Consider the following 20,714-nt stretch of genomic DNA (forward strand, 5'->3'; position numbering starts at 1 on the left):
ATTCATCAAGTTGTATTAACAGTGGGCTATAGAAAGGAAGTGCAGCAGGTAGCACATGAATTACCAGTTGGTCGACATTTGGGACTAAGAGAAACACAATCCAAAATACAAAAACATTTTTATTGGCCTGGACTGCATAAGGACGTAGTTGAATTTGCCAGATACATCATGAGTGTAAGGTAATTGGAAAACCTCAGGTAGTGATAAAATCAACAGCCTTAATACCCATTCCTGCATTTGAGGAACCTCTTATGAGAGTCTTAATTGGTTGCATGGACCCCTATCTCGAACAAAAGTGGGAATCAGTATTTGTTGACCATATTAGACTTTGAGAGGTCATGTCATTACGCAGTATCACAGCTAATAGAACTGTAGAAGACTTACCCAAATTTATGTTTTATTTTAGAAACTAGATATGGGCTTCCTACAGAAATACAAATCAGTTCAAGGGTCAAATTTTATACCATAATGATTCAAGGAAGTTATGGATAGCTTAGGAATAAAACAATTCAAATCGACTGCGCATCATCCAGAATTGCAAGGAGAATGGTGGCATCCATTTTTAAAGACCACGTTAACACTTATTGTCAAGACTGTCCGAAGGATTGGGATCATAGAATTCTATTTGTACTTCTTGCAATTAGGGATGCAGCTCATGAATCAACTAAATACAGTCCACTTGAAGTTTTTGGACATGAGGCAAGGTGGCCACTGAAATTAATTAAGGAGAAACTAGTGAGTCAGAGTTCAGAGGCCACATATTTTGACTGTGTCAAATTTTAGGGAAAGGCTAAATTGAGTGGCTGAGTTGGTTTTACAACAGCTAAATGTAGCACAACAATTGGTGAAACAGGAAGCAGAAAAATAAAATCAAAAATATGTAACTTTTGCTTGGAGATAAAGTGTTAGCGTACTCCTATTGGTAGGTGAACCTTCAAAGGCAAGATTTAGTGTGCCTTATCATCTCGCAAGGAAATTGAGTAAGATGAATTATTTGATTAGAACAGCAGATAGAAAGAAATCTCAGGTATTTTGGCCCGGAAGGATGCGAAAGCAGAGTGTGTTACAGGTTACAACAGAGTGAAGAATGAAGTTCAGATGACAAAGAGGAAGTTCTCAAAATTTGGGATAAACTATTGAGTTAGCTGGCAGAGGAAAGTCAAAAGGACCCAAGTTATTACAATCACATAGGGAGATATGTGGAAATAAACTGGAAAGTACTAATCTGATTATGCATGACATGCATATATAGGAAATGCTGATCAAATTAATTAACACCCTTAGCCCTCTAAAGTTGGCACAGGTTCCAAAGAGATTGAAGGCAAGAAGTAAGTTGCATCAATGGAACTCACTCATAGTAATGGTGCCCAAACCAGATGGTACCCAATGATTATCTGCAGACTATCATAACGTCAATGCAGTTACAAAATCTGATTCATATCCTACTCCATGTTTGGAATTGGACTACTCGGAGGCTACGGGTAGGTATCTTTATCCAAAAAGAGCAAAGGAAATTTCGGCTTTCATGACACTGAATAGACTATCAGTTTAGAGTTATGCCATTTGGTATAAAAAATGAGCCAGTCACAAATCAAAGACTGACCAACAAAGCCATTTCAGGATTATGCAATTGCGTGATGTACATCAATGATCTCATGATTTTCAGTCACGTGTGGAAGGAACATATGGAGCATCTATCAGAATTGTTCGATTAAGTTCAGGAGACAGGCTTGGTGATCAACCTGGCTAACAGTGAGTTTGCAAAAGTCATGTTCCTGGGCCATGTCATTGGACATGGACCAATGACCCCATAGGATATGAAACCATAACATCTACAAAGAGTTAAGTACTATGATTCCTGGGACTAGGGGTGTGGTTTTTACTGGAAGTTCATACTGAATTTTAGCTGTGTGCTTGCTCCACTGACTGATTTGTTCAAGATTTAGACGGAGTTTATTATTTCAGCCATTTGATTTGCAAGTTGTACACATAGCAGGACGAGGGAACATACCTGCCGATGTGTTGCTGCAAATGTGATGAACGAAGACGGAGGCGTTTGGTGGCGAGAAAGAGATGATTGAAATGGGCTGGAGTAGTAAACGTCTGCATGCTTACAGTCAATGTATATGTACTAATAATGTAACACAAAGTTCTTAAAAATGAAGGCACCTTTGTATATTAATGTATTTTGTGGGGGAGAGGTGTAATGATACAACGGCCTTAAGATGTGTTCTTTATCTTGTTACTTTTTCATTAAGAAAGATTGAGACAGAGATGCCAGGCAGGATGCTCAAAGCCAATAAAGTAAACAGCTTGAGGCGCCTTGGAGTTTTATTTTTAAAAGTTGGATTAATAGAAGCAGCTTGAATGGGTGTGGTCAAGCTCCCACAGAACCAGGATTTTTAGGTTTAGCTTTCAGCAGTTGCTGGGGTCTTGAAGTAGGTGTGGAAGCTCATATTCCTCTCTATGTTGCAGCTAAAAGCTGCAGTTCTCTTCCTGCTGTTAGAAATACACGTGAGACAATCTATTTTACTTTGACTTTGCCGAGGGTGTGTTTATGGAATGTTACTATATTGGAACAGTTAATTAGTAGTAGTTAATATACATATTTTATTTTGTTAAGCATTTCATTAGGTACAGTTCACCAACTCTTATTTTGATTTTGTCTGTATTTTAATTGTCGTGTAAAAATAAACTGTGTTTTGTTTAAAGTCAAGTAGTTTGACCAATCTGTTTGCATCTGGAATGCAAAGCCTGACACTTATCTTTAAAATTTTAAAAAAAAGTTTAGGGTATAGACTTAGTAGGAACTGCCGATGCTGGAGAATCTGAGGTAACAAGGTGTAGAGCTGGATGAACACAGCAGGCCAAGCAGCATATGAGGAGCAGGAAAGCTGACGTTTCAGGTCAAGACACTCCTTTAGAAAATCTGAAGGGTCTCGACCCAAAACATCAGCTTTCCTGCTCCTCTGATGCTGCTTGGCCTGTGTTCATCCAGCTCTACATCATGTTATCTTAAGAGTATTGACTATCATCTTAGTATATTTTGAAAGGGTCCGGTCTGGTCCATAACACTATGAAATTTGAGCAGCTTTGGCTTGGAATTGAGACTGAAGTACATACACAGACACATATCTGGTTCAAATATTCCAGGTAACTTTCCCTTCTTGCCATGCCTCTAGCCAAGGTGTTCCAGTGCAGCTAGATATCTGGTATCCTCTCAGCAGCCAGGCAACACAGCCATCTGGTGTCTCACTCTATTATGGAGAATGGTCTCAAATCTCTTCATTACGCTTTCTTCTTCTATTCCTACTATAACTACAACTGCTAGTACTAGAATAATAACACTTTACTTCCCCCATTTGAATGTCTTCTTGTACCAAAATATCTTAATCAGTTTGTACTCTGCAGTCCCTACTCTTAGCAAAACAGGCCGAGAGACTCAAATTTATAGAGCAACCACAGAAGTTTAACACTCCTGCCCTCTGGATCCTCTTACCTGCCTCTATCCCGCCCTCCTGACCACTGACCAAATCAGAAGGCCAGATTAGAATGTGATGATTATAACTCAAAGTAATTGGAAGAGTCCACATAGCTTAGTCAACAGGCAAATCATGTTTAAATTTATTGGAGTTCTTCAAAGCAGTCAATAGGTCTGGATGGGATGCTCTTTGGAGGACTGGTATGGGCTTGATGGTCCAAATGGCCTGCCTCCACACTGTCGAGATTCTACAATATGATTTAATAATTCTATGAATACATACATCATGGATAAAGGGGAGCTTGACAGTCAGGCATATGGCATTTGGACTGCAAAAGGCATTTGATAAGGTGTCATGTCAAACGTTACTCTGGAAAGTAGAGGATAATGTAGTAGCATGGATAGAAGATTGGCTGAGTCTTTGTTTGAATGGGAGGGTGGCAATTAGTGGAGTCCACAAGGACCTGTACTGTAGCCTCAAACTTTTACAATTCACATTTAAAACTTAGTTGAGGGGAGCAAAAGCATGGTAGCTAAACTTGTAGATGACGTCAAGATAGGTACGAAAATATGCTGTGAAAATGACATAAGGAATTTATAGCCTAACAAATATGATGGATGAGTAGACAAAAATTAGGCAGTTAGGATTACAGCATGGAGAAGATGTAAAGTTACTCACTTTGATAGGAAGAATAAAAAACAAAAGCCAAATATAACTTAAATACAGAACAAGTGCAGAGGCATTTAGGTGTTTTGATGTGTAATTCACAATGAGTTAGTCTATGCAAGTACTGCACATAATCAAGATGCTATATACTTTATTACAAAAGGAACTGAACATAGAAGTAAGTGTGTTATGCATGACCTAATAGAAGTTTATAAAATAATGAGAGGTACAGATAGGGAAAAGGCAAATATCATCAACTCTAAGATTGGGAATTCCATGATGCAGAGGCACATTTTTAAGGTGAGAGGAGAGAGAGATTTAAAAAAGACTTGAGGCAAATATTTTTTGTTTACACAGAGAGTGGTTCGCATGTGAAATGAACTTCCTGATGAGTGGCAGATCCAGGTACAATTACATTTAAAAGACATTTGGATAGATATGAGTAGGAAATATATGGAGGGATAAGGGCCAGGAGCGGGCAGGTGGGACTAATTTATTTTGGGATTATGTTTGGCATGGACTGATTGAACCTAAGGGTCTGATTCTGTACTGTACGACTGACTTTACAGGGGAACTGGAGAGATCACATCTTGGATAGTATGTGCAATTTTGGTCTCCTTATTTAAGGAAGGATGTAAATGCAATGGAGGCAGTCAGAGGGAAAAATTTACTAAATTAATAACCGAAATGAATGGCTTTTCTTTTAATTGTAGGTTGACAGGCTGCACTCATTTCCTTTAGAGTTTAGAAGATTGTGGGGTGACTCGATTGAAGTATAAGATCCTGAATGGTCTTGACAAGGTGGAAAAGTTTTTCTTTTGTAGCTACACACAGAACTGGGGGACACTGTTTAAAATTATGGATTGCCCCTTTTCGGCACAGATCTGGTATGTGAGAACGGTTCAGAGTCTTGGGTTTTAGATCAATAGGAAGTTGGTTTATACATGCAAAAACAAAGAAATATCACCATTAAAAAGGGTGATTATTTTGTAAAAAGAAGACCTTACGCATTTGAAGAGGTTTGAGGGTTTTAACAGTTTTTTTTCGTTACTAGGAAGAAAATGTGAATAAGTTGAAAGTTAGTGCAATCATATCTACTACTTTAATTCCAAAATAGCACTGTTTAGCAATGGAGGTTGATTAGCTCAGTTGGCTGGAGGGCCATTACGCAATGCAAAGTGGTAGTGGGTTCAATTTGGGCACGAAGCAAGGGCTATAGCAACCTCATACTGTGTTTTGGAAACTAGTTCATATTTCTTGAAAGGAAATCACCTTTTCAAGTGAATTGATTACAGACATCCAACTCTCTCCCTCAATTAAGTTAGACATTCCTAGCATATTTACATTCCTGAACGCAAGGGTCATCAGCATCATATTAAAAAGATTTACATAATATTTTACTAGGGATGGCTGATATTGAGAATATTCACACCTATGGTGATGTAAAAACTTGTAGTTTCTACTCAACTGAAAGATTCAAAAACACTTGAACATATCCCCACATAATCTTTCAGATTTGCCAACCAAGATGATTAGGTCTTATGGCTCCTTTTGGAAAGGACTCTTCCTCCTGCACCTGTTGTTTACTTCCTTATCTGCACTAGAACATGCTGAAATGCTGGCTGACATGCAACATTCCTGCCATCCATGTAGTGGATCCTGCTTACATAATTTCACAGATCTTTGAAACTTCTGGTTCCCAGGGTATGTCAGTCCCAACATCTGAATGATCATTTTTAAGCACTGACAGGAATTTGAACACATGAACAAAGAACAAGAGTAGGTCATCTGGCCTTTTGAGTTTGGTCCGCCATTCAATAAGATCACGGCTGATCTGATTTTAACCTCAACTCTACATGTCTACATAACTCCGATAAAAAAGGTTGCATCTCTTGGTAATCAAGAATCTGTCTACGTCTTCCTTACAAATATTTGAACATTCCTTAACTGATTTTTGACATGTGGAATTCCAAAGACACTCAATCCTCTGGGTCAAAAAATACATCCTTTATGTCTCAAATAGGTGAGCTCTTAGTTTTAAGCTACGATCCCTAGTTCTCAATTTTCCCACAAGTAAACTTCCTTTTGGCATCTACTCAGTTAAGATCCTTCAATTGAGTCACCTCTGACTCTAATTTCCAGAAGATGCAGACCGAGCCTGTCCAGCCTTTCCTCATAGGTAGTCTACTCATTTCAGATATTAGTCTAACAAACCTTCCTTTGAACTGGTTCCAACAAAATTACATCCTTCTCTACACAGTGACCAGAACTCTACATTGCTCCGGATGCAGTCTCACCAGTGAGCCAGATCACTGATGCACAGCCTCCCTACTCTTGCATTCAACTCTGCTTGTAATAAAATAGAAGCTTTTATTAGATTTCCCGATTACTGTAACTGCACACCAACATTCAGCAATTCATACTATGGGATGCCAGATCTCCCTGTACTTCAGAGCTCTACAACTTCTCACCATTTAGACAATATGCTCCTTACCTAATCTTTCTACCAACATGGACAATTTCACACATTCCCATATTGTATTCCATTTGCGAGATTTTTGCCCACACGCAGCCTACCTATATCCCTTCGTAAGCTCATGTCCTCTTCACAATTCACTTTCCTACCTATTATGTCATCAGCAAATTTTGCTACTACATCTGTAGTCACTTCATTCAACCCACTTTAATATAAAAATAAATAAAGTTAAGACCCAGCCTATAGCACAGACTCGTGACATCCTGCCAGCCTAAAATGAATCCATTTATTACTCTCTGCTTCCTGTTAGCTAGAAAATCTTCTTTTCATGCCAATATGTTACCCCACACCATGGGTTTTTATTTTGCATAATAACCTTTGATGTGGCACCTTATTAAATGCCTTTTGAAAATCTATGCATAATATTATCCACTAGTTCCCCTCTATGTTCAGCGCAAGTTACTGCTTCAAAGAATGCCAATAAATTTATTAAACATGACTTCCCTTTCACAAAACTATGTTGGCTCTGCATGGTTACCTTGAACTTATCAAAGCAACCTGCAAAAGTGTTTTCACTAATAGCTTCTAGCATTTTCCTAATGACATATGTCAAATTTACTGGCTTGTGGTTTCCTGCTTTAAGACTCCTTCCCTTGTGGAATAAAGGCGTACGTTAGCTATTTTCCAATTTAAAAGGAACCTTCTCGGAATCGGATGAGTTTCAGAAAATTAGAACCAGCACATCAATTGTCTCACTAGCTAATTTTCAAAAACGTAGGATGAAACCTATCAGGACCTGGGGACTTTGTCAATTCTCAGTTTCAACAATTTACTCAGTGTTACTTCCTATTTAATATTGGTGGTTGTGAAACTGAAGTTGTAAATGAAATGGCATAGTTGTGGGAAAAGGTGGCATGTTAGGTACAGGAGGGATAGCTGAGAGAGATGTTAAAGGCATCTGATGAGCAGCACTGTGAAATTATGCATCACATACCTTACAGGATTGATTCTGATGTATGATAAAAACTGTTATTGTGATAAACATAAATAATAGGGTTGGAAACTATTAGGAAAGTTACATTTATAAGGAGGAGTTTCCTTAAAAAAAATGGTCAACGTGGAAACTGAATTCTACATTTTAATGCCAGAAAAGCAAATAATTCTAGGTATTCATCTGTAGGTGAGTAGAGACTAAACATAACTTGCAACTGCTAGCATTATTGACACAAAAAAATCATTTCTCAGAGCCAACTGACCCAAGACTCCATGCTAGTTTTATGTAAGTAGTATTATTTTCTAAGTCCATTATTTTCTTACCCCAAACAGCTCATTTTGTAAAATGGTAGAATCTGGTCAATATCATCCACCGTCTGCACCACAGTAGTGTCTATGGTTGTAGGATGCATAACCACCTTTGCAGAAAACAGTACAACAGTTACTGATGCTACTGATTTAGGAAAACAAAAGATAAAATGTATTTTGTATTACAATTAAATATGATAAAGTGAAAACACATTTTAATATCTTTATTATTGTACATACTTTATGAATTAATGAATGCAAGATATTAAGCAGACAGAGATAGTCAAACAAATGATTTTGCAAGATAATATCAATCAAGCGAATGTACATTAAATATCAAATGAGTAATGCTTCCCAGCATGCAGAGATTAGTGTAAATCAATTCAACTCTGATATGAAATTTAATGTAGTGAAGCACTTTTAATAAAACAACAAATGAGGGAACAAAGAACTTTCAAAGGTCACAAAGATTTTATTGTAAATCTATAAATCTATCAGTTTTCACTTCTCCCTACTCGGAAACAAAGTCCCTGCCAGTTAAGTACTTGACTCTTTTTAATCACCCACTATCAAAAGTCAACCATTCATCCAACTACAATCACCGCACACAGGGACAACATAGCAATAACAGTTAACAAGTCAAAAGGGCAAGGATGAGTATCAAATCAAACTAGCAATGAAAGGGAAGATAATGCACTCTAGTATTGACGGTGTCTGCTTCACTCCTTAAAACTTCCAGGGAAGAACTTTTTTTTTGTTGACTATGCAGCATATTCTACAATTCACGTATTTTCACCAACCTATTTGGATATCTTATGGCACATCTCCTGAGCCAGTGGGACTCAAACTAGACGTTTGGGCCCAGAGGCAGGGACACTACAAATGTACGATAAGAGCTGTAAGGACACAGCCTTTTTTTTTTTAAAAAATACCAATCTGTTCAGACGTGTTAGCACTCTTTTGAAGCAGGTAGGTCTTGAACTCAGGTCTTTTCATTCAGATGTAGGGAGGTTACAATTGCGTAACAAGTGTCATGTTTTTAAAATTTCAAAAAAAAACTTGAAAGCGCAAAGGGCTGGAACGGAAAAATGACATTTCATTCAGTTTAACCAAACAGAAACGACACACTGTTAAATCAACTTGTTCAGATATGTTATGAAACAACTCTGGAGGTGAGTATACACTCAATCTATATTGAACTGGATAGTCTGCACTGATCTGATGATAACTAATGTACTAACAGCAATCGACAATTTGATAATGCCTTGTATAACAATAAGCGAGATACCATGAATATTCCCACACTTTGAGAAGGTATTTTTCTGCCAGCAATTCACCTGTTCTGTTCAATATGAACATGATCTTCAAATTGCTTCTTAACACACAGATCCAAATTAGACCATGCAATACGGATGTTTATTCTGTCAATGACATCCTGTGATCTCATGAGTTCTTTCAGTTCTGAACACACCCGGCACAACTAAGCAGTATTCCTTATGCTGTCCACAAGGACACCTAAGCTCAGTTGCAGGGTGGCTGGTGTGCAATCCAGGGTAACATCAACAGTATAGGTTCAATTTCTGCACTGGCTGAGGTCACCCTAAAGGCCCCATCTTCTCAACCTCACCTGAAGGATGGTGACCATCAGGTTGAATTCACAACTGGTTGCCTTTCTCTGATGAGACAGTCGCCTATGATCCTCAGGACTAGAGTGATTTTCACTTTCACTTCACAATTCTATACTTTATCAATCCCTACTTTGAAATCACGGACTTGCATAAATAAAACAAAAAGGAGATAATTTTAAATGTAAATACTTGCAAAACTTAAAAATTACCATTGAACAGCTTTAATTCTGTTTATTCAGGCAGGTAGGCAAGTAAAACATGTATTTCTGGGATAAAAACATTCCCACTACCAACTTGTACAAGTAGTGCATTTCATCGTTAAAAAAAATTGAAACGGGGAAATCAACTTTCAGGCTTTGTGTACGTAAAAACAGATTTTGCTGTTGAAAAGATGGAGTTGCTATATACATCATGATCTACAGTGATGCCATTCTCTCACTTATGTGCGTGGAGATTAGTGAAGCTGACTCTTTTATATTAGCATACTGGGAAATTTTAATACTTTTTTCTCCTTATTAAAAAAACTGCCTTTTTATGCCTGTGCCTAAGTACAAGAAACAGGTAAATGAAAACATTATACAAAATTGTATTTGCACAAGTCAACATCACCAACCCTGGATCTGCAACTATCTCAAACTAAATCAAAATAAACGCTACTTAACAGGTAGGCTTCATTTACATTTTGTACAAAAAGAGCAAGTCATCTGTTTAGCATGATAAAAGTATAACTAACAATAATCAATTGATGTTAATAACATATAGTTACCTCAATGTATATATCTTTAACCAAATCAGGATACAACAAGAAGTATAAACTTCCTTCTGTGTTTGATTTTGCTGAAAGTTGTTCTACAAGCAGCATAAACTCGATCTCACCTGCAAAACATACTTGCTTTTGTATCAGTCTCAACATTCAAATAAAATATTTCTTTAAAAAATTACAATAACCAAGTTTTTAAATGTTCAGAGAAATAAAAGACAATAAATTGTCTGGAAAACACATGGATTAAAAACATTTATTTATACTTATTAGTTTGTTATCTAACAATGATCACAGGTAACAAATAACAGTCATGGATACAATGTTACAAATCAGATTCGTATCAGAAAGTACTAGAAAATATACAGAAACCCATCACCAGATTTGAGAGTTATTAAACTAACATCACTAATGGTGTCCTCAAATATTGTGGATCAAGTATTGGATTACTGTGAAGCGCAGCAACCTGGATCAACCCTTCTTTGATGCGTGCCAGCTCGGCACCCCTTCACTCCTAGTTCAAAACCAATGGTCAGGAAAATGTAATCAAAGACTGACGAATTTGCAAAACATAAATTAATCATTTCACTAGTCTGTTCTAAAAGCAAGAACAGAGTGGTCATTTCAGGTCGCAAAGCAGCCCCACCATTTAATATGATCATGGCTGATCTCATTGAGGCCACACTCCACTTTCCATAAACTTTCAATCCATGACTAATTAAAACTGTCCATCAACTCCTTAAATTTATTCAGTATGCTGGCATCCACTGCAGTCTGAGGTAGTGAATTCCACAGATTCACAACTCAAATAATTCCTACTTGCCTGTGCTTTAAAACTGATGCTTCTTAGCCTGAAACTCTGCCCTCTGGTTCTAGATTGCACCACAAGAGGAAACATCCATCCTAAGTTTGGAGATATTAGGAAGACAACAAGGTGTGGAGCTGGAGCAACACAGCAAGCCAGACAGCATCAGAGGAGCAGGAAAGCCGACGTTTCGGGTCTGGACCGTTCTTCAGACATGGGGAAGGGGAAGGGGGCACTGAAATAAATAGAGAGGTGGGGAGCAGTGATAGAGATCCACTGAGGGCTTTCCGGAGGGAGGAGGATAACTTCTTCAAAGATAGGCATCCTTAAAAAAGAGACTTCACAGTAGGGTTATAACTCACTCAGACTGTAGGAATTGCCGATGCTGGAGTCTGAGATAACAAGGTGTGGAGCTGGAGGAACACAGCAGGCCAAGCAGCATCAGAAGAACAGGAAAGCTGACGTTTCGGGTCTGGACCCTTCTTCAGAAAGGGAGGGGGGGGGAAAAACAGAGTGGGCACAGGGCTCTGAAATAAATAAATCCTAAGTTTACTTTGTCAATTCCTTTAAGATCTTAGCTACCCAATCAGATCTCCTCTTATTCTGCTAAATTCTAGCAAGTGGAGGCCCAAACTGCTTGATCTGACTTCATAACAAGCCTTTCATATCAGAATTAATTGAGAGAACCTTGTGTGAACTGCCTCTTTTGCAATCACATCGAAATACAAGATACTTGGTTTGAGCTCTGAAATACATGTTTTGTAGCACACCCAATTCATACATAATTGCACAAATCCTGGAACATTATGTTCAGTAGCTACAAGTAGTGCAGGATATTCAATTTGAATAGCATTTCATATTCAAATGAATCACAAGACAACTCCCAGACAAACTGTTTTTCATTGTTAAAACATTTTTCTGCAAGTGAATTACTACTAAAAGAATCAAAGATTAGTGCAAACATTGGAAACGTAGTTTCCCAACACACCAGAACACCATATTAATGCAACGTTAATATTCATGACTTACGTTCTGCAATCGGTATTTGTACAAAATTCGTTGATGCTGCAAAAAATGGGAAATCCTCGGAGCTCACAACATTGAGCCAGGAAAGGAAGGAGGATTTAACATCATCTATTTTAATTTCCTGTGGCTGAACAAGAGGAAATTAATTTTTAATCCACTGGTTTCTTAAAATTATATTTGAATATTTAAAAATACTTTAAAAAGTAGATTCTCTAAATTTGTAAAGTTAAAGAATGTTAATTTTATTCATTTCAGACATGCTGCAACTAAAGCTAAATCTCTATACAAGTCTATCAAGTTTTTATCTGGAATCCATTCCAAAGTCCACGCAGCTTTTTAAAACTAATTTTTAAAACTTAACAAAATTATTTTCCCCAATCAGATTCAGCTCCTTTGCTCTCATCTGTAACGTACGCACAATTGCCAAAACAGCAACTGGCACAGTTGTTTGTCCCTACCTCTGGGTTCAAGTCCCACCTGATCACGAGGAGTGCAAGAACATCTCAGAAGAGGTTAACTGGGAAATAGCTATAACACTTTGGGCTACTGACAAAATAAATGAAGCAGTGCAAAATAAAATAGCCTTCTTTGAAACATCCAAATAAACCTCAAACTTACAATTAAATATTGTACAAATATTACATTAAATGTACAGACCAAGATAAAAATAGGAAAAAAGGCTTTGTTTGGTCTTGTGGATGTGCACCTAACTGCAACTGAAAGTTTGGTTACAATTTTGGCTCTGCACCACAATAATAATTGGTAAGAAATGTATGTAATTTTAGTTTCACAATATCAAATGTAGGTCACTGCTTTGTAAATTTCTAATAGTGAGTAATCTATGCAATGAACATGGGGGCCAAGCCCAATGATGGAAACAATAAGGTCAGGGGAAAAGGTTCTCTTCTTGCTCCCACTTCAAGAATTAATCTACAGAGATAGATTTCAGTACCCCCACCCCAGAAACATTTACTTGTTTTTGCTACATGACAATACTTACCAGCATTTGTAAGGGTTGCAATTGAATTCTGGATGGAAGGGAAGGATTGAATTTTAACGAATTTATCCTGACTGCAGCAGAAGCTTCCACATTCAAATTCTTTCTTAAGCTGTCTGGAATCTGACAAGAAAAACTGAGTGAAACAAACAACAACCTACTGCAACATAGCCTACAGGTCAATAACTATTTCCTTTATATAACCTGTAGATATAATTACAGGTGATAGTTTTCATTTGGTTGATTGGATAGCTGTTTTCCCATTTTCCTGATATATGACATTCAAGCTTGGGCGGGGGGGGGCTCTTCAGCTCAGTGGTAGCAACCACACATCTGGAGCAGAAGGTCCACATTCAGGTTCCACCTGCTCCAGAGGTGTGTTATAACAAACTGAAGAGGTTGATTAAAAGTACAGTCAAGTTCTAAATGTTTTCTGGAACTTTCAGACAGGTAAACCTTATGCATTAAATATTAGAAAATCAGAATTATCTATAGAATATAGTGATAGTTAAGATGGAAATGTATGGAAAACGTCTCTGGTGTACAAAAATGTTTATATAACTAAGTTGCAAATTTAACGGATCAACATCATCAATAAGGTCAATTCAAGTACCAGCTGTAGATGACACTTGAAATCAGATAGGTTCACAGGACCACATCCAAAAATTCCATCTTGGGGCAAGAGTGGGTGAGGCGAAAAATAATTTGCGTTTCTGCACAACCATAGATCAAAACATCTCAAATACTTCACACAGTGTTGGCAAAGGTAGTACAATGTTAACACTCAGACGAAGTTGCTTGGTTTTACTGATAGCCCTGAATGAGATACAAATAACCAGGACATCACTATTTTGTACTGCTCTGCAGAAATTATCGTAAGCTTATTTAGCAGCCTTGTCAACTGAAAAGATGAGTGCAAATGAAGTACTGGATGCGTAAAATTGCAGCTGATTACTGCACCAGAGTTAAATTCATAATTTTGACTAGAAATGTTAGGATGGAGTTCAGATTCACCACCTTTGGTTCAAAACTAAGCCAAGCTTTCATTACAAAACAAAAATGATTGCAGACAAGACTATCATGTACTGCTGTGCTTTATAGAAGACAAGTTAATAAAATAAAACACATACTAACAAAAGACTGGTTATAAAGAAACAAATTAATACTGATCATATAAAGTTCATTTTATAACCATAATACACAAAATAATGATTGTTAAAAGCACATTATTCCAGAGCTGCTTTATTAGAATTGAGTACTTTGTAAAAAGCCTAATTAAACAATGTGTCTAGATTCACTAAACAAACACACGAATTGCAACACAATTCTCAACATGCAATACTAACCCAAACTTTTCCACTATGAAAACCACTGGACTTAGTATATTTTAAATGTTCACATCCATGGCAGATTATTTTAACAATGCAGGATTCATCTTTTGCTCGATTTATTCTGGCTTTTGTGTCATTTTCATCAGTATTTTTCTTTTTCGGTCGTGGATTTTGCTTGGATATTTCTTTTTGTTGTTTATGTGACAATAGTTTTGTCAGCTTCCCATAAATAATCAGTGTATCACTGTTGTTAAGAGGAAGTACATCTTGATTCCAAGAAAAGATGTGAACTGTATCAGGCTGACTTTGGTTCCAAAGTGTTGAGCCACACATTTCTAAATTACTAGGGAATCTTTTGCACACTCTGAATATTGAGTCGATTTCAAAGGATGTGGAAACAGTGTTTAAAAACGTATGTTTGCAAACAACTTTGGAAGGAAGTGTGCCTGGAACATCTGAATTTACAGCAAATATATTTTTAATCAAATACCATATATTTGACACAATGCTTCTGTTGAAAGAGTCTTGATTTTCCCTTGCATGTTTTTCATTTATTTCATGTCGAGCATATGGGCTCTTAGAAGGATGCGCAATTCTTGGTTTCTCAAAATTTCCATTAATTTTGCTGCTGCCCAAGTTAGCCTCCTTATATAACAAACGATATTCAACAGAAGTAGTATTCAAATGAGCTCCTTCAATTTGCCGCAATTTAGGTGACACAACAAGTTCAGTGAAAGGCTCCAACCTTCCATAAGCAGCAGCAGGCGTCAGGGAACCTAGAACAAAAAAAAGGGTAGCTATTATTTACAAAAACTAAAGAAAAATCTTTTCTGTGCCTTTTACATGAAGCCACCCTAAAACACTTCACAGACAGTTAACTAAGTTGAAGTAGTCAGTGCTGTTAAAAAAAGCACAGCGAAGAGCCCACAAAAAAAAGCAATAATGACAAGATAGTGCCACGAGCACAGAAATAAACATTGGCTAGGATATGAGGGAGATCTCCCCAGTTCTTCAGCAAAAGACTGCCACAGAATCTTTTAAATCTACCCAATGAGGCCTCAGTTCAACATTTCATCTAAAAGATGGCAGCTCTTATAGTGCAGCATTCCTTCTAATGAACTAAAATGTTAGCCTAGATAGGACGGGAGTTCCTGTGGGAGAAAATGGTGTTGAAATAGGTGGAGATAAGTTCAGTGGGGCAGAAGCAGGCGGAGACAATGGGTTGACCAGGGCAGTGAGATTTGTTGATTTCAGGAAGGAGATAGAAGCGGGCAGTGCGGGGTTGGGGAACAATGAGGTCCTTCCTCTGTAACTACAGTGCCCCCTCCCAGCGGTCAAGAACGTCCTTGACCATGACTCCTGCATTTCCCACAACTCATCCCTCACATCCCCTCCCTGCAATTACAATCAAAACAGAATTCCCACTCGTCCCAACGTACCACCCCACCAACCTCCGGATCCAATGCATCATCCTCCTACACTTCCGCCATCTGCAATCCAACCTCACCGCCAAAGACATTTTCCCCTCCCCATCCTTATCTGCTTTTCGGAGGAACCACTCTCTCCGTGACTCCCTTGTCCACTCCACACTCTTCTCCAGCCCCACCGTACCTGGCACTTTTCCCTGCAACCACAGGAAGTGCTACAGCTGCCCCTATACTTCCCCGCGCCCCCCCCCCCACAACACCCCCATCCCAGGCCCCAAGAAGACTTTCCACATCAAGCAGATGCTCACCTGCACATTTGCTAATGTGGTATACTGCATCCGCTGTTCCCGTTGTGGCCTCCTTTACATCGGGGAAACCAAGTGGAGGCTTGGGGACTGCCTTGCAGAACACCTACACTCAGTTCACACTAAACAATTGCAACTCCCAAGTCATGAACCATTTCAACTCCCCCTACCATTCCTGAGACTATATGTCCATCCTGGACCTCCTGCAGTGCCACAACGATACCAACTGAAGGTCGCAGGAACAGCAACTCATATTCCGCTTGGAAACCCTTCAGCCCAATGGTATCAATGTGGATTTCACAAGCTTCAAAATCTCTCCTCCCCCCCACTGCATCCCAAAACCACCCCAGCTTGTCCCTGCCTCCCTAACTTGTCCTTCCTCCCACCTCAAGCCCCCTTCTCCTCACTACTAGCCTCATCCCACCCCCTTGACCTGTCTCCTCCCTAACTCCCCAACTACACTCACCTTTACTGGCTCCATCCCCACCTCTTTGACCTGTCTGTCTCCTCTTCACCTATCTTCTCCTCTATCCTCCTCCCCCCCCTCCCTATTTATTTCAGAACACCCTTCCGCTCCCCAATTTATGAAGAAGTGTCTAGGCCCAAAATGTCAGCCTTCCTGCTCCTCTGATGCTGCTTGGCCTGATGTGTTCATCCAGCTCTACATCTTGTTATCTCAGATTCTCCAGCATCTGCAGTTCCTACTGTCTCAGGTCTATATTATATTGTTCTGATGTACAGCTCTTTGTAACATTCTTGAAGTCAGTCCACCAGGTCTTGATCATGTCTTCTTTCTATGCAATTGTGCCCTATTCCAAGACATTTATGTACTCCTGCCCATTACCAAGCACCCAGCTCCTGGAAAAAATAACTGCTGTCTCTAATTTTAAGCCCAAGACCCACTTCTAATTCACTCCCAGAAATCAACACATGAATAAAAGCACAGGCACACAAACAGAAACAAATACCAGCATATGAATTAAGAACAAGAATAGGTTATTCAGGCCCTCGAGCCTGCTTCACCATTTAATACAACCATGGCTGATTGGACAGTAACCTGGAATCTGCATTCTCGTTGAACATTTTTCCCCATTGATTAACAAGAATTTATCTACTCCTCCCTTAAAAACATTCAAGAACTCTGCTTCCACCAACACTTCAGGAAGAGAATTCCAAAGACTCAATCTTCAGAAAAAAAGAATTCACTTTATCTGTGATAAATAAATGATCCCTGATTTATAAACTGTGACACCTAGTTCTAGAATATCCCACAAAAGAATACCTTCACCACATCAACCCTACCTAAACCCCCTTAAGATCTAGTACGTTTCCATCAAGTCACCTAATTCTCTTCTCAACTAAGCAGATAATAGCCAACTGTGCAAACTTGCTCTCATTCCTACTGTTAATCTGGTAAACCTTCTTTAAATTGCCTCCAAAGTATTTACATCATTCCTTAAACAGGATGCATGGTACTCCAAGTGCAAGCTCTCTAATGTCCTGTACAACTGATGCATAACTATCCTGTTGTTGTATTCAAGCACCATGATGAGTGATAAGGTTATCATAACACCGTAAGACATAGCAGCAGATGTAGGTCATTTGGCCCATTGAGTTTGCTCTGCTATTTAATTAAATCATAGTTGGTTTGATAGTCCTCAACTCAGTTTACTGCCATTTTTCCCATAACTCACAATTCCCTTCCTGATTTTAAAACAAAATGTCTATCTCAGTCTTGAATATGTTGAATGACTCAGCTTCTACAGCATACTTTTGTGAATAATTCCACAAACTCACTACCCTCAAAGAAGACATTCCTTATTAGTGTCTTAAATGGGTAACACATCACTGAGATTATGCCCTCTGGTCCTGCAATGGTAAATAACCTCTCAATATCTACCTTGTCAAGCTTCCCAAAAATCCATGTTTCATCAGGTCATCTCATACTTTTCTAAACTGCAATGAAAATAAGATTCATAAAAACTCTATACCTCGCCTCAAAAAAAAACCCGCTCCATACCCAAGGTCAACCTAGTGATTTTTTTTTTCTGAACAGTAAGTATATCTTTCCTCAGATGAAGGACCCAAACAGTTCATAGCACTTAGCGATCTGACTGGTGCCTGGTAAAGTTTTTGCAAGACTTCTATTTTTATCTCCACGCCCTTTTAAACAACATTACATTTGTCTGCACTATTTCTGGAACTTGGATGCTAGCATTTTGTGATTCATGCACAAGGACTCGAGTCTCACTGGGCTGTGTATTTCTGCAGTCTTTCTTCACTTAAATAATATTACTTTTCTCTATTATTCTTTCTCAAATGCGCAACCTCTCATTTACCCATATTCTACTCAACTTGCAAGTTTCTGCCCCGACATTTATATCATGCTGTAGACTATCATGCTCACCATTTGCTTTCCTCCTTCTTGTCATTTGCAAACTTGGCTATAACACATTCACTTCCATCATCCAATTAATATTTATAGTAAATATATATATCACTATACAAAAGTATATATAGTTCTATATACATACTGATATGTGTCACTCTACCAGTTGCAAGATGTTATCGTGAAAAATGGTCCCTTTTAACAATTTACTTTCCTACCCTTGTGTCATCAACATGTTTGGCAACTATACCTTGATCAAAATCATTTATATAAATTAAGAAGTTAAAATCACAGTACTAATTCTGAATCATAGGGTTAGCTACTTAGATGATATAGCTTCTAGCAATTTGCAGTCAGTCTCTTATTATACCAAGTGATTCTAACTACATCAGTTTTAAACATGCAAAATTCAAAGCAGCGCATTAACCTTTCCAAACCAAACAGTGTAAGGTGACTAAAAGATTTCTAAAGTTCACTGTGTGCACATTTCTAAGAATATTTAGCAAAGTTCAGATGCCGAATATTTCATTGGACTGAGAACTAGCATACAGGACAAATTTTGCAAATAATTGCATTTCCCAAGCATCAGACCTCCTCCCTCTGCTAACTTCAGATTTTCCAGCTTAATGTAATTTTTACTGGATAAGTGAACCTACAGATTTGTTAACATTTCCTTATAGGTCATTTAAAAAGTACCGTCTAAATTTATGTATTCCTTCTTTTTAACTTTGAAGGCACTGTAGTACTTTGAAGGCACTGTAGTAACTAGCTGTAAATCCTGTTTACAGTTAACACTATTGTGTTCTAACTTTCAAAAAAGTTATCATCAATTTTATTAATAATGCTGAGAGTTTCAGTTTAATAATGTTTGCGACAGATTTGTGTCATCTGCCTGCTTTCAATATATTGTCCCCATGCTACCACTTCTGCGCTCAGTTCCCCCACCCCCGGCTTTCTTCTGGGTCCTATCACTGCCATTGATCCTCCTTCCCCATTCTGTTTGCTCCCATTTCCACCTCCAGTCTGAATTTTAAAAGTCTCCAGTGAATGTTTTCTCCTGGCTGTCATTGTATACTTGAGCTAAAGTACTGGGCTCCACCTTGTGGCAGAAATCAATCAATTTAGGGAGATAATAAAATGTGAGGCTGGATGAACACAGCAGGCCAAGCAGCATCTCAGGAGCACAAAAGCTGACGTTTCGGGCCTAGACCCCTCATCAGAGAGGGGGATGGGGAGAGGGAACTGGAATAAATAGGGAGAGAGGGGGAGGCGGACCGAAGATGGAGAGTAAAGAAGATAGGTGGAGAGAGTATAGGTGGGGAGGTAGGGAGGGGATAGGTCAGTCCAGGGAAGACGGACAGGTCAAGGAGGTGGGATGAGGTTAGTAGGTAGATGGGGGTGCGGCTGGGGGTGGGAGGAAGGGATGGGTGAGAGGAAGAACCGGTTAGGGAGGCAGAGACAGGTTGGACTGGTTTTGGGATGCAGTGGGTTGGGGGGGGGGGGGGAGCTGGGCTGGTTGTGTGGTGCAGTGGGGGGAGGGGACGAACTGGGCTGGTTTAGGGATGCAGTAGGGGAAGGGGAGATTTTGAAACTGGTGAAGTCCACATTGATACCATATGGCTGCAGGGTTCCCAGGCGGAATATGAGTTGCTGTTCCTGCAACCTTCGGGTGGCATCATTGTGGCAGTGCAGGAGGCCCATGATGGACATGTCATCTAGAGAATGGGAGGGGCAGTGGAAATGGTTTGCGACTGGGAGGTGCAGTTGTTTGTCGCGAACTGAGCGGAGGTGTTCTGCAAAGCGGTCCCCAAGCCTGCGCTTGGTTTCCCCAATGTAGAGGAAGCCGCACCGGGTACAGTGGATGCAGTATACCACATTGGCAGATGTGCAGGTGAACCTCTGCTTAATGTGGAATGTCATCTTGGGGCCTGGGATAGGGGTGAGGGAGGTGGTGTGGGGACAAGTGTAGCATTTCCTGCTGTTGCAGGGGAAGGTGCCGGGTGTGGTGGGGTTGGCAGGCAGTGTGGAGCGAACAAGGGAGTCACGGAGAGACTGGTCTCTCCGGAAAGCAGACAGGGGTGGGGATGGAAAAATGTCTTGGGTGGTGGGGTCGGATTGTA

The 20,714-nt window shown here is 39.1% G+C and overlaps 1 protein-coding gene across 2 annotated transcripts in view; it reads right to left on the reverse strand.

The window, feature by feature from the left end:
- pex1 (peroxisomal biogenesis factor 1) overlaps positions 1 to 20,714 on the reverse strand; it is a 93,502-nt gene that overhangs the window by 52,995 nt on the left and 19,793 nt on the right. For both annotated transcript variants that reach the window (XR_007250052.2, XM_048557193.2), the window contains exons 5-9: positions 14,489 to 15,249; positions 13,146 to 13,265; positions 12,149 to 12,272; positions 10,321 to 10,430; positions 7,942 to 8,036 (exon numbers count right to left, since the gene is read on the reverse strand). Coding sequence is in view for 1 of the 2 variants with exons in the window: in XM_048557193.2 (XP_048413150.2) it covers positions 7,942 to 8,036; positions 10,321 to 10,430; positions 12,149 to 12,272; positions 13,146 to 13,265; positions 14,489 to 15,249 (1,210 nt within the window). In the remaining variant the exon portion in view is untranslated. The remainder of the gene's footprint in view (positions 1 to 7,941; positions 8,037 to 10,320; positions 10,431 to 12,148; positions 12,273 to 13,145; positions 13,266 to 14,488; positions 15,250 to 20,714) is intronic.

Source organism: Stegostoma tigrinum, chromosome 2 (genome assembly GCF_030684315.1).
Source record: "Stegostoma tigrinum isolate sSteTig4 chromosome 2, sSteTig4.hap1, whole genome shotgun sequence".
In the NCBI taxonomy this organism is placed as follows: domain Eukaryota; kingdom Metazoa; phylum Chordata; class Chondrichthyes; order Orectolobiformes; family Stegostomatidae; genus Stegostoma; species Stegostoma tigrinum.